General features: G+C 41.0%; 1 protein-coding gene and 1 long non-coding RNA gene across 26 annotated transcripts in view; one reads left to right on the top strand and one right to left on the bottom strand.

The window, feature by feature from the left end:
• LOC144313302 (uncharacterized) overlaps positions 1–4742 on the bottom strand; it is a 61415-nt gene extending 56673 nt beyond the window's left edge. The window contains exon 1 of the long non-coding RNA XR_013378981.1: positions 4514–4742. This is a non-coding gene — a long non-coding RNA (uncharacterized LOC144313302). The remainder of the gene's footprint in view (positions 1–4513) is intronic.
• PARD3 (par-3 family cell polarity regulator) overlaps positions 1–14959 on the top strand; it is a 648392-nt gene that overhangs the window by 91565 nt on the left and 541868 nt on the right. Inside the window, exon 1 of one of the 25 annotated variants that reach the window (XM_077896588.1) lies at positions 8361–8379. The exons of the other annotated variants lie outside the window; for them this stretch is intronic. Coding sequence (XP_077752714.1) covers positions 8377–8379 — 3 coding nt within the window. The 5' untranslated portion in view covers positions 8361–8376. Of the gene's footprint in view, positions 1–8360; positions 8380–14959 lie in introns of those variants that run through there. 25 annotated transcript variants of the gene reach the window in all.

The following is a 14959-nucleotide window of genomic DNA, read 5'->3' as shown; positions in this document are numbered from 1 at the left end:
AGGTCCAGGTCCTTCTTAGCTTCTGAGCTCTATTGTGTTGAATGGACTCATGTTTCCTTCATATTTATGATTAACAAGCCATAGAGCTCAAGAAATTGATTATTTATTTATTTAAAGATTTTATTTATTCATGAGAGAGACAGAGAGGCAGAGACACACACAGGCAGAAGAAGAAGCAGGCTCCATGCAAGGAGCCCGATGCGGAACCTGATCCTGGGACCTCCAGGATCATGACCTAGGCCGAAGGCAGATGCTTAACCGCACTGAGCCACCCAGGTGTCCCCAAAATATGGAGATTCTTGATCCAACATCCAAAATCCAGTATCTCATCAGTGTTATACATAACCTGGAGTCCTGAAGAAGTCATTTCCACAAGGTAAAGGAGATAGAGCAACACTGCATTTATCTGAAGATGACAGTATTCCTCATAGGAGAGGACCTCATCTCCCGTGTGCACATTGAAAACAGTGAAGACTGGTTACTGGGCGTGGATCTTGCTTAAACTGCTGGACCTTATCGGCCTGACGCATAGAGCAGTAGAGAATTCCTCTCATACATTTTATAGCAGAGTGCTCCAGTTCTTGGGTTCTTCCCATGTCATCATCAGTGGGCCTGTATGCAAGAGCCAAACCCAGGCCCCAGACTGTCACGGATTTTTGCCTTCTGATCATCTCCGCATGTTTTAGTGGGAAAGAGACCTGTGACGTTGACTTGACAATTCTGTAATAATGATCCAATTTATCCCACAGAGTTTCATTATCAGGTCTTGGAAGATTAATGCTTTTAAGAGGTTCATAAACTGAGCCTGAGCGCTTGGCGTGGGCTCTTCGCTCCAACACCAGCCAGTTCACTTCAGCCATGAGCTCGAGAAGTGGATTTTATTTTTATTTTATTTTTTTAAAGATTTTATTTATTCATGAGAGACAGAGAGAGAGAGAGTGGCAGAGACATAGGCAGAGGGAGAAGCAGGCTCCATGCAGGGACTCTGATGTGGGACTTGATCCTGGATCATGCCCTGAGCCAAAGGCAGATGCTCAACTGCTGAACCAACCAGGCGTCCCAAGAAGTGAATTTTTTTTTAAAGATTTTATTTATTTTTTTATTCATGATGGGGGGGGGGCAGAGACACAGGCAGAGGGAGAAGTAGGCTCCCTGCAGGGAGCCCAACGTGGGACTTGATCCCGGGTCTCCAGGATCAGGCCCTAGGCTGAAGGCAGTGCTAAACCGCTGAGCCACCCCGGCTGCCGCTCAAGAAGTGGATTTTAAAGGTGTTGGCATTTCTACAGCTTGCACATTTGCTTTGCAGCTGGTCTTTGTCCCTTGGACTATGAGTAGACTGTGTGATGTGTAGTCCACGTGTGCTGCCATTGGTCACACAGTGAGGCTGATTTATCCCCAGGGCTCTCCCCCACTCTTAATCACCCACCTTTTGGTATTCTGTTTTCAGGATCAATAGCACAGCATGGCAGTAAAGAGAAAAAAAATATCTCAGTCCTGGTCAGTTTTCTGATTTATTGCCAATTTAATATTTTTACTAGTATGTCCTGTGGTCCTATGTACTATACTTACTGTGGTGATAATCAAATTATTTTAAATAATTTATTGAGGTCAGGAACAGGACAGTTTACTATTTATAATTTTTTACTAGTAAACTTAGAAATTTGCTAACAAATAGAATTATTTTACTAGCAAATTTAGGTATGTTTGAGGTTTTGGAAAAAACTAGTTGTAAAGGAGAAATGAGGGATGCCTGGGTGGCTCAGCAGTTAAGTGTCGACCTTCAAGCTCAGGGCGTGATCCCAGAGTGCCAGCGTCAAGTCCCACATTGGGCTTCTCCCTCTGCCTATGTCTCTGCCTCTCTCCCCGTGTCTCTCATGAATAAATAAATAAAATCTTTAAAAAAAATAAAGGAGAAACGAAGAGAAATAAACAATAGTACTGTGCCCACCCTTATAAGAGAGAGGATGCTCATACAACATGAGCAACATACAACATACATACATCCAGTACAAACTTTTAAAAATGGGCATGATTTGGGGGCATGGCTCATGGATGGCTGGATGGCTCATGTGGTTAAACTTCCGACTCAGGTCATAATCTCAAGGTCATGGTATCAAGCCTGACTTTGGGTTCCACATTGGGTTTGGAGCCGGCTTAAGATTCTCTCTCCCTCTCCTTCTGCCCCCCCACCCCCAAACAAAATAAATAAAAATGGGCATGATTTGGAAGGCCATTTTAATTGCATGGAGAAAGCTATAGATCACGATGCAGCTTTCAATTGCACCGCATTGTGTTTTTCCCATTCCAAAATGTGTTATATAGAGAAATATTTTAAGCAGTATAGGATTAGTTCTGCAACATTCTCACTGTTTATTTTCTCATGAACACGAGTTTATTCTAATTTCTCATTAAACTGTCCCCACGCTGTGAAGTTTCAATTAAGATCCGTTTTTGCCTTGATGGGATGAACTGTTTCTGTCCATGGAGAATAGGGAAACTTTGTGCTCATAGAGTGCTCTCTGCTGGTGGCTTTGGTTTTAATAGTAGTTACACACCCATCACCATGTAAGTACAGAAGTGGGACACACGAACTTGAGAGTCAAAAGAGATTTAAAGATTTAAAGCCTGGCTCCCAGCTGGGTGCCCCTCTGCCGTGGGGCAGAGAATGTAAGACAGCCCCTGTGGAAAAGGCTGGCTCCCGTGCTTGGTCCTGCATTCTTGCTGACGTGCCAAGCCCAGGGGCCTTCAGTGCCTCTGCTGCATCACTGTGATCAATACTTGAGCATATTTTAAAACACAGGGTACTAGGATAATGCAAAATTTATGAGGTGGTTGGGTTTTTTCCCCCCACAAGCAGGGAACTGGCTGTGGATAAGAGGGAGTTTAAAAGTTTTCTGACATAATAAAGCTGAGATTTATTACTATGATCTGATAAATACCTGATACATTTTGTTTTTAAAAGCTTGTTTGAAATATACAGTAATCTAAGCTGAAAGGAGTTTATCATCTTATCTTTGACAAAACACTCGCTTTAAAATGTGGGGAGTCGTTAAGGTACAATGTTCCTTTAAGGAGAAGCCTATCCCTACCCCTAGAATAGGCACAATGACTTTGCTGGAATGTGTGCATGCACGCCTGCATATGTTTCAGATATAATTGATTACTTTTCATCTTAAGGTTTTAATGGATACATGTGAATCAAGGGCATTCCTTCCCTTCCTGGAGTCAATTTGGCAAATGGGAATATTACCACACTGATCTTGAGCTTTGTAAATACAATTCTGTGTTTTGGAAGGGGGTTTTAAAAATGCTTTGCTCTATCCCAAATACAGAGGCAAACAATGTGAAGCTATATGAAGTCAAAAGTTTTTGAGACTGAGGCCTCAGTTGAGAGCTTAGGCAAGAGACTCATGTAGTAAGTGTGCACAGGAAGTGTGAGGCTCACCGTGTCCCTATGTAAGAAGGGAGGTAGAATGACCACAGGGGGCACCATGTTATTATTATTTTTTTAAAAAAAGATTTTATTTATTTATTCATGAGAGACACAGGTGTGTGTGTGTGTGTGTGTGCACGCGCGCGTGCGCACAGAGACATGGGCAGAGGGAGAAGCAGGCTCCATGCAGGGAGCCCGACATAGGACTCGATCCCAGGTCTCCAGGATCAGGCCCTGGGCTGAAGGCGGCACTAAACTCCTGAGCCACTCGGGCTGCCCCACCATGTTAAATATCAAGTCTAGGGACACCTGGGTGGCTCAGTGGTTGAGCGTCTGCCTTCTGCTCAGGGCATGATCCTGGGGTCCTGAGATCCAGTGTGCATTGGGCTCCCTGTGGGGAGTCTGCTTCTCCCTCTGCCTGTGTCTCTCATGAATAAATTAATGAAATCTTACAAAAAAAAAGTCTAGGTTATCCTGGTCCTACTTGAGATGAAGAGCCAGGCCTTTTCTTCAGCCCTTACTTGTCATAGCACTTCCGTGGATGTTTCCTGTGATTGTAGCTTATGGTGACTCTGTGTGAAAGCACCAAGCCAGTTTACTATTAAGACAGGGAGTAGGTAAACTAATTTGTTTTCTGGGTAGGTAATGTCCAGTGGGAAGTGCAAGGGTGGATGACAGGATGGTGGTGGCTGAGATCTTACTATTACTATTTAGAAAATAATAAAGCTGATGTTTTTCTAGTGTTAGAATATACATATTTGCAATTTAACATGTGCTTAATTGAAAGTATAACCCAAATAGACATTTTTTTCATATAACTCAGATTAGCAGTGATACTTCTTTATTAATATCTTCTATCTGATACCGAATCATCCTACTTAGGAGTTCTCTCACTTTCTTCTTTAGTTTGGTCCTAACTGGTGAAAGCTTGGAATCTGACAACTTTGGAAGATTCCAGTCTGCAGTGACTGTGATTTGAAATGTGGAACAGTGATGCCTTGCTCCCCTAGCGTCTCTGTGAGGGTTGATACCATCCCCACCCCCCGTCACTGTGCCATCACTGTGGGCATTGGCACTCACCGGGATGGGCCCCCTCTTCCATCTCCTCGGTCCAGCTGGAGTGTTCCTGGAGGTGTCTGACCTCTGCGGTGGGGTTGGGGGAAGAGGCTCAGCCTCCTTCACTGTCCTCACACTTCCCCCACCCACAGGTGTGCTGTGCCGCTGAAGCATTTCTGCGCTACTAACCTCTACTATTTTTCTTCTTTTCATGTAGTTTACTTTGTACTCTGTTCTTCCCACATTTGTTTGAGCCTTTTCAGAGACAAAATGGAGATACAGGAAAGAAATAATTTAATTTGAAGATGAGAATTCTGTTGCTTTTACAATACAATCACCTTAACTCTACAGTTGACTTCTTGTGGTTGCCTTTGGCCTTTGTAAAGAGTGATATGTTGCTTAAGATTCATATACAACTATATGTACACCATACACTGTATACAACCAAGCTGATTCTGCTTCAGTATCATAGTTAGGTAAACTTTTTCGAGGATACTTAGACTATTCAGTATAGATTTAGAATAAACTAATCACCTATCTCAAGATATTTATATTGCGTTTCTGGTATTATGCTGTGTGCAAAGTTTTATCAGATGTCCTCCTCTAATCAGTCTGAAAAGTGTTTTCTTGTACTTCAAAGGCAAGTTATTTAAATTACAATGGAGTTTGCTTTACTAAATAATTTGAAATATTTCTGTAACTTCAATAGTGTATACTTGTATATCTGTAAGTTTTATTTCAGGTGAGTTGAGAAGAATTCTTGACACAGTATGAAATGGTATTATCTCCAAGGCAATTTTTTTTCCAAGTTAGAAAAAAACTCCACAGTGTCAAAAATTCACACTATATTTATTTGTTTGAAGGAGAAATTGTTTTCTTTTTTCTTTTTTTTAAAAAAGATTTTATTTATTCATGAGAGACAGAGAGAGAGAGAGAGAGAGAGAGAGAGGCAGAGACACAGGCAGAGGGGGAAGCAGGCTCTATGCAGGGAGCCTGACATGGAAGTCCATCCCGGGTCTCCAGTATCACACCCTGGGCTGAAGGTGGCGCTAAACCGCTGAGCCATCTGGGCTGCCCGAGAAATTGTTTTCTAACACACCTTGCACTATGAACTGAAATTTTGGTGCTAGCACTTGTTTGCATGTCCATGCAAGACTGAGATAAGCTTTTGCAGCAATGTCAAATGACTGCAGGACAGACCCATACAAGAATGAAACTGGAGGCTTTGAATTAAATACTCAGACCATCTGAGTTTTGTTTTTCTCTTGGCGTCATAAACTTTCAGTAAATATGGGCGCTGGTATTATATTTCACATCTGTGGGTGTGCTAAATGTATGCTAATTGAATTATGTATGTAATATTCATTACTCAGCTGTGATGTGAAAATTGAAAGTCTTGAATTTGACATTAAGTTCTTGGTCCAAATCTTAGATTGGCCTGAAATGTCTTAGTGGTGAGAAGATAAAAAGGGCCTGATTACTATGTGACATTGGGCAGGGCTAACTAAAAAGGTGGGTGGTTTCTCTTGTGCTCATATGAACACATTGATCGCTTCAGCTGTCAAACAAGTTTTATGTTTTTCTTGTCTGGTCTTGTTGACCTGCTATTTATTTTAGTCTTATGATAAACAGGAAGAGCTGTTCTAATACTCAGAGGGAATGTTTTAAGAACTGTTAAACAAATGTGAGGAATGAGAGTTTCATCCAGAAAGGATTTAACTTCAAAAAAAAGGATCAGAGGGGAAGAATGTAAGATCACAAAATCTTTAAAATTTTAGAATTAAAAAATTCTATTTGGGGTCTTTCAAAATGGTTTTTTTCTATTCAGATCTCAAATTGTAGGTTCACATTTCCTGCTTCTGTTGGTGATATATTACCTTGTTTTAATAGTTGTTTAGTACATGACACTTGAGATGACATCAAGTTTGGGGCTCAAGTGAGCAATTTCTATGCAGGTCTGAAAAGCTTAGCCCTGGTAGGGATCTTGTGTGGCCAGCTTGGCTCAACATTTCACGGTCCCGGGGTAAAGAAAAAAGTAAAAGACATGTGTTGAACATTGATCATGTCCAGGCCTCGTCCCCCATTATTCAAACATGCCATGTATGTTTTGGCCTTCCCACCTTTGTCCTAAGATTTACCCTGATTGAAACAAAATAATTCCTTCATGAAGGGTTCTTTGTCTTCAGTGTTTTCTGAATTTTTGTAATTCCTGTACCACTTGGTTGGCATTTAATTTTGATAATTAGATATTGTTAGTGAGCTTTCCACATACCTATGGCTTGCCTCCCCAAATTAATATTAAAGTCTTGGCGAACAGGGCCCATTATCACAGACTTGGCTGTACCCTCTTTATTCCAAAACACAACCACTTTCAGACTGAGTGTTAAGTTCTTAATTGACCCATAGTATGTATCATGCCATCCTGTTATCGCCAGTTGTTCAAGTATGTGCTAAGTGTGGAAATGTTTTCAGCCATTAGGAGCCTGCACATGGATACTCTTCCATATCCTCGCCTAGTCCTGGTGGCAGCACTCTTCAGCAGTCTGGATGGGCTCCTGGCTTTGCTTCCTGCAGCCCACTTTCTGCGTCTGGGTGGTGCAGTTGTGGTTCCAATGCCATCAGCAGACTCTCTGCTTTGGGAAGCCATTCCAGGTGGATGGGGTCTGTAGAGCTTATTGCTCTGCTACTGCAGGGGCACATGCTTATAAGCATATGTTTGATGGAGAATGCTAGGTAGGGAAAGTTAGGTAAGTCTTAATTTTATGAGTTGTTTTCAAGATCAGGTTATGGTGGTCATGGGAGTGTTTATCTTATTTCCACTAAGGGAAGGAAAACTGCCCTGAGTGTGTTCAGTTTTCTTAATGTAGCATCGTAGACCGGTTAAGCCATATGTACTTAACTGGTGACCTCAGGGATAATTTGTCCCTCATTTTTATACACAAGGCCTCAGGTGCCCACAAGGAGGAAATGACTTGTGCAATGCAGGCCACTTAGCCTGTAGAGCCATTTTATTGCCCTTTTTTGTGGCCACTGACAGGCAGAATATGTGCCCACTAGATGTCTTTGTCATCAAACCCTGGTTTCTTGTTGCGGCTACTCTATCTGTGTACCTTCAAAGCTTCACAAACTAGCTTTGTTTCTGTTTTGTTGTCCTCCCCACCTTGGTCTGATAAGTTTTTACTTACAGCTCTTATTGTTTGAGGTAGTCCATTTCACACTTTAATTACTACTTGTGTAATTATGTTTTGCCTGGTGTTTCCATGGAGCTAATTTGTTTCTTTGCTTCCATGCAGGTTTTTTTAATCAGAAACTCTACTGTTAAGTATGCTACAGAATAGTGATCAAACAGATTAGCAGTATGACATTCCACCTTATCTGTAGGGGACAAGATCCAAGACCTCCAAAAGGTGCCTGAAACCTCAGGGCAGTACTGAACTCTTTGTATACTAACTAGGTTTTTCGTCTACATGCATACCCATGATAAAGTTTCATTTATAAGTTAGGCACAATAAGAGTTAAAAGCAATAACTAATAATAAAATAGAACAATTATAACCATATACTGTAATAAAAAATTATGTGAATGTGGTCTCTCTCTCTTTCTCAGAATATCTTACTGTACTGTCCTCACCTTTCCTGTGATGACGTGAGATGATAAAATGTCTATGTGATGAGATGAAGTGAGGTGAGTGATATAGGCATTGTGATGTAGCGTTAGGCTAATTCTAACCTGACAGTATGTCAGGAGGAGGATCATCTGCTTTTGGATTGTGGTTGATGGCAGGTATCTGAAACTATGGAAAAGGAAACCATAGGGGACTACTGTATTCGTGCTTGCTGTTTTCTCTTTTAGTGCTTGAATTGTGCTACTTAATTTTTTTTTCTTAGATGGTATGTATCAGGTGTACTATAATTTTTTAAAAGGAATAAACTGAAGGCACAGGTACCTAAATTTCAAATACCTCGTAAGGGAAAATATTATAAACTATATAAGGACAGAGAACTAACCATGTATTAAAGGAAATTAGGAAGTTATATGGCATTATTAATATAATCTCCTTTATGTATATTCCATGAGGTATCTTGGAGTCCTTATTTAGAAAACTCCATTTCAGACGTGTTTGAAATTGATCAGATGGGCCATCTTGAGTCTTTAGGGATTTCCAGGGAAGACTAAGTGCCAACATATTTTCAAATAAATACGTTAATAAAGGACTGCAGCTGGGTCTTTGACTTGAGATAACTAGTAATGTGTATCAGTGAATGTTCTGGGTGTGAGGGTCGTGTTCAAGAGAGTCCCTATTGTTTTGTATCTCTAGTCCCTAGAGATTCTAGGAGGGTAGGGGATTTACTGCTGTAACCCTGTACCTAGTTCAGTGCCTGCATATAATAGATGCTCCATAAATATTTGAATGAGTCCACAGGTTCAGCACAGTGATAAATTATAAAACATGCACATCATCAAGATGTTATTATGCGTGCTGTTGAGAGATAGGGCAAAGGATAAAGTGGGATTGAAGACTGACATTGCAAAGAGATATTAGCCAGGATTTGAAATTTGAGTAAGGTTTTCACAAGCGAGGAGATATAGGTATGGCTTTCCAAGATAGGACAAACAAGCTATATAACAAATTTGAACCACTAGGAGATCCCCATGGGCTGACTAGCTTATATCTTGGGATTTGAGAGTGAGTGAGTGTGTGTGTGTGTGTGTGTGTGTGTGTGTGAGAATGTGTGTGAATACCCTTTGTCTGTCTTGCTCCTTTCCCTGCTGAGAGCTGACACACACCTTCCTTTCTTCCTTCCTTCCAGAGATGTCCATGGTCATAAGACTCAGAAGCACTATCTGGTCTTGGGCAAATCTTTTTTTTTTTTTTTTTTTTGGGGGGGGGGTGCAAGTCTTTTGAAGATTCCATTATAGATCCCTCCCTTGACTGATGATAGGAGTATTCTGGGAGAAGAAGGAAGCCCCACCTCTGACAGCAGTGCTGGGGACACATTGGAAACAGAGCCCTCCAGCCTTCCAAGTGGCTGAGCCACAGACCACATTTTGAGTACTGTAGTCCAGTGTCCATTGCCTGGGGGCCATTCTCGTGTTATGATATTGTGGTCCTGTGCCACTCTGCCCTGGACCCCACAAAGTGTGGGGTGTGCTGGCCTTGAGTGTAGGGGCCCACAGGATACAGCTGGGTAGCTGTTTGCCCAGCCTTATAAGGAGGAGGTTGGAGGTAGCTGTGAGTCCTCTGTTGGAATTCAGTTTTCTTACAGTCTCCTCTTCTGTATTAGGGATATTCTGATTCAGTCATGTTTAGTGCTGCCAGGTGTAAGGAATTAGTTATGTACTTTAAGTGATTTGCGAGTTTCTTTAAGAAAAATTGGGAGGTGGTTTTTGGATTAAGTAATACGAGGGGGTAGTGGAGAGCTGCTTTGGGGTCAAGTTTTTGTTGGTTTGTTTTAGAATTCTGAGCTATTTAGAGTTATCATGTTGCAGTGAGGTTTTTTTTCCCAGGTCAGAGAAATTCTTTCTGGTCTGAGTCAGCCTATCTTGTTTGCTGGTTGGAGAGTAAATACATGAGGGTAGGTTTTTCTTTTGTTAGGCTGGGTGAGTGACCTTAAGGATTTTTTAGGTTGGTTATTTCTTTTGTAAGCACACAAAAAATTTTAACATTTTCATTAGACTATATAGTAGTTACTGTCATAACTGCACGAGTATTGAGGGCCACTGTGGCTATACTGTGGGTCTCTACCTTGAGGTATCCTAGGCACTATTTTAATGTTTATAGGGTTTTTTGTTTGTTTGTTTTCCTCCAGTTTTTAATCCAACACTGCCTGGTGCATGACTGGAATGAAGTACTTAAATCTGTATATTTTGATAGGTAACATGGTGTGAAGCACAACTTCCTCATGTGGAAGTCAAGTATATTAACTGGTGGGTGATATATTTTTCATTCTTCATTTTTTCTCATTCTAAGAAAAAAAAAAGGAAAAGAGGACTTTGGGGGCACCTGCGTGGCTCAGTCAAATGCCCCACTCTTGGTTTTGGCTCAGGTCCTGATCTCATGAGTCCTGAGATTAAGCCCTGTGTGGGGCTCAGCGCAGAGTCTGCTTGTCCCTTCCTCTCCTCTCTACCCCTCCCCATGCAGACATTCTCTCTCTCTTTCTCTCTTTAAAAAGAAAGAAGAGGACTTTATCCTGGTCAGTTTTTCCCTTCCAGATTTGTTCCTCTGACAAGCCTGTTCGATCATCCTGCAAGAGACAATTGTACCAAAAAGGGCAAAGCAGGAATTTTAAAAGTCGGAGTAATATCTGAGTTCCCTTTCCCCTTCAACTTCAGTTACACGCGTGATCTCTCCAATAACTTTCCCATTCTCCAGTCCTCTCATCTATAAATGGAGCTGAAGACATGATGTACTCAGGAGGGTGGCCCCCCCACTGGCCCTTTGTAGAGTAAGGGTGGAGGAGTGAGTGTACCACGTTCATAGTGTGATGCTTGCAAAACTTGTGTATAAAGGTGTTTCAGTTCTGGAGTGAATATCCTATAGATCTTATATCATCTTTTAAGGAGGGACGTAGGCTTGGATCTATTGCATATATATTACTTCACATTTTCCCTTCCTTTAGACAAGCCTTCTGTTGATTGACTACCAGCTCATCAGGTAACAATACTGGCCATCCCCTTGCCCTTACAAGTTCTTACATTCACTAGGACTAAAGTGGGGAGAACTCGGGTGGCCAGGTTGAGCAAAGATGAGCTTTTGTCTTACCCTCCTTTCCCTGGGTTCTAGGCAGGTTATCTAGGCTTCATCTCACTTCCGCCTGGCATTTCAGGCCAGGGATGCTGTGGGCTGACCTGTGTGGGTGAGGATGAAGGTGTTTATATTGGAATTTGGGTTCCTTTTGGCTGTAAAGCTTAAAAGTACATGGATGTCTTCTTTCTCCACATCTAAGATGTTGTCTGAGATGTCAGCTAGAATAAGCACACAGCCTTTCTAGATCTAGCTCTGAGAATCAGGAGATACAGTGTTGAATGGGGGCTGTTGATCCCGACATGGCACAGCATGCCCATGGCATTTCATTTGGCAATTAGGAGAGTACGAGTCTGTTGGTTGACTGTATTCTCTGAGAAACTCTTGTTTAAATTTTTTCACTTATCTAATAGGATTATTACCTTTATTTTTACACATTATTTATGCAACATGGTGCATTGTTCTTTGTTCTATGCTAAAAAAAGGATGATGGTTCCTGCCTTCAGGGGACTTAATCTAGAGGTAAACAAACAGCACATATATGTGGTCTAGATAAATACTTGGAGGTTGGAGTACATTTCACAGGGGAGGTGGTTTTTGATTTAGATTTGAGAAGGTAATACACAATTTGCAGAGTTGGAGCAGTGGAGATGAAAGTGTTCCAGGTGTATGGAATAGAATGAACAAAAACTTTGGGTTAACTAATTTCACAAAACTGATATTTATTGAGCATCTACTCTGTCTCAGGCACTATACCTAGTGCTTGGGGTTTATCAGTGTTGAGGACTATCTGGGAGGACTGAAGGACCATGATGGGAGCCAAGGGAAGCCTGGAAACTCAGGCTTGGGAAGAGTGGGTGCTAGGACAGGGATGTTGGATTTTAACCTTTTGAAATGTCGTAAGTCACTGCAAATGACTTCTGTCACAAGACAGGGACATGATGAAATGGGTATTTTGTGAAGATAATTATGTAGCAAGATACAGGACAGGATTGAAAAGGTCAGAATCTAGAAGCAGTGAGATGAGTTTGGAAGGTAATTATATTATTCAGAATAAGAGATGAAAGGAAGAAATCCATCTATATGGTTTTCACAGGAACAGTATATATGTATGTGTGCATGGTAATCATTTTTTTATTATTTTTTAAAGATTTTTATTTATTTATTTATTCATAGAGACAGAGAGAGAGGCAGAGACACAGGCAGAGGGAGAAGCAGGCTCCATGCAGGGAGCCTGATGCAGGACTCTATCCAGGGTCTCCAGGATCACGCCCCGGGCTGTAGGCGGCGCTAAACCCCTGAGCCACCGGGGCTGCCCCTTCGTAATCATTTTTAAGGTGGAGTAACATCTGGCTGATTTAAGAAGTGTGGGTGAAAGCATTAAACCCATAAATTTATGAGCTAAACATGATATGTAATAATATGTAGTAGAAATTCAAAGTATTTCAGCCCCCACGCTGCCCCAGTTCCAAATCACAAATTTTGAGTTCTCAGACTTTGGTGTGCATTTGGATCACCTGGAAGGCTAGTTAAAATACAGGTTGCTGGGCCCTACCTTGAGAGACTTTGATTCAGTTGGCCCAGGAGGAGTCTGAGCATTAGCATTTCTGACTAGGTCCCAGTGATAATGCTGAAATGTTCTACTCTGAGAACCAGAGCTTTAAATTATGGATGAGATTAGAACATGTGCTATAATATTAAGGTGAGTGGTTTTTCAAACTTTAACCGTCAAAACTTTTTTATTAAAAGAAATATGTTACGTACCTCTCCATTATACAAAATATAAAGAGATTGGGAAGAGGGACTACAATCAGAAGACAGCTACTCTGATGCCCTTGTTTGAAAAGAATCCATGTGGGTTTGAGAAAGGCTAGGACATGAATCAGGAGACCTGGCTGGAGTCCTGCCCAGCGGCGTTTATTCATTGTGACCTCTTTTCAGCAACTTAGGCCTTTGGTTTCATGCTGTTACTTTCTTTTTTGATCGACATATTAAATGAAGCCAGTCACTCTTCAAGGAAGGCATTGGGTTTGTGGTTTGCCCTGTGTTATGTGTGGAGGTGAGGTGGTGGGATGTGTGTTGGGTGTGGTTTGGGATGGAAAAGTGAGAAGCAGAGGAGTGCACTTGCTATTAAATATTAGATACCCCCTTATTGTGATAGAGGTTCCTCTTTTATTGTTGAACATCAGCTATGTTCTCAGACCATCTGTGTTGTTATTAAGAAGGCAACAGAAAAATCTGTTTAATGTCAACACTATTACAACAAAATTGAAAATGGGTCCTATGATTTGAATTTATACTAAAAGATAAGCATTTTTGAAATGGAGCTGAATAAAGTAGGTAAATTCAAAACTAGATATATCACTTCTATCTTGAAATACCAAAGATTCATTTTTAAAAAAGGACTATAGGGTGTGTTTTAAAAAATATTTTATTTTGGGTTTAAGTAAATTAGATACCAAGGGAATCTAGACTGTGATCCAATTTCAGTTCATTGTGCTCTTCTGTTGACTTCAAAAATGAAATGTTTTTTTGTTGAATCATTAGCTGACTTCATTTGTCTTGGCCACCTCATTATCCTCTGGCTAATAGGATTGATGGATGCTACACTTCAGGCTGTGTGCTGTGCCTGTTATTTTCAGAAATTTTTCAAACTGTTTCTCTCTAGTCTTTTTGTTTCCTAATATTATGGATGTACATAGTAAGAGAGTAGTGCTAGGATTTTTAGGAAAAGACTGGTGTCTACTCCCTGAGAGGTGGCCTTTTCCAACTCTTGCACTTGATTCTTTCGATATTACCTCCACTTTTCTGTATAAACTTCTTATATTGCTTTGTTGTTGTCATCATGTTTTGACTTAGCATGGAAGATCTAACCCAGTTTCACTGCTCCATATGTGCTTTCCCCCATTTTCTTGCAGCCGCTCCTTGGGTTTCTGTTTCTGTCTGGAGAGACAGGTTTCTCTTTCTCTCTGTCTCTCTGTCTTTCTCTCTCTCTCTCACACACACACACACACACACATGAATGCACACACATACTTTTTAGAATTCCTTCCCTCAAAAGAAATTATGAATTTGACTAAATATTTGATGTTCACATTATTTTCATTATTAAAAGCTGCTCAGATCTGAACTGTGTATGATAGATACATTGGTGACATTTTCTTTACAAGTGGTGTTTTCCCTGGAATGAATAATCCTTTTTCCTTTGTTTGGTCTTCTGTGAATTTACAACCAATTCTACTCCAGGCTGACCATGTAGTTAAAGTAACATCTTGGTGGGGGTGTTTTATTACAGGGGATACTCTTTCAGCTTTATCTTAAAAACATCTCATTTGGAGCTTCTGGCCTGTGCCCATGTGGACTGGACAGCTTCCAACCTGGTGCCCAGCTGACATCCTGGATCAACCCCACATCATCCTGGGGCTTCTCCTCTGTGTGACATTCCCTATTTTTGTATGCTATGCCATCCTCATTCATGATTTATTTCCTGGGAACACATCTTCCAGTGTTTTCCCTAAGAAAGGTGTGGAGACAGTAATTTTTGGAGAAATAGCATTTCTAGAAATATTTTTCCTCTACCTTTGCACTTTATTGATGGTGATTGGGTGAGGTATAGTATTCTTGGTTGGGGATCATTTCTCTTAGGAATTTTGAAGACAGTGTTCCATTGTCATCTGGATTACAGTGTTGCTCTTGAGAAGGCCAAACTCATTCTGATTCCTTAC

The sequence above is a fragment of the Canis aureus genome, chromosome 5 (genome assembly GCF_053574225.1).
Source record: "Canis aureus isolate CA01 chromosome 5, VMU_Caureus_v.1.0, whole genome shotgun sequence".
Taxonomy (NCBI): domain Eukaryota; kingdom Metazoa; phylum Chordata; class Mammalia; order Carnivora; family Canidae; genus Canis; species Canis aureus.
Note: the sequence above shows the minus strand (reverse complement) of the source record. Positions and strands in the feature narration are given on the sequence as shown.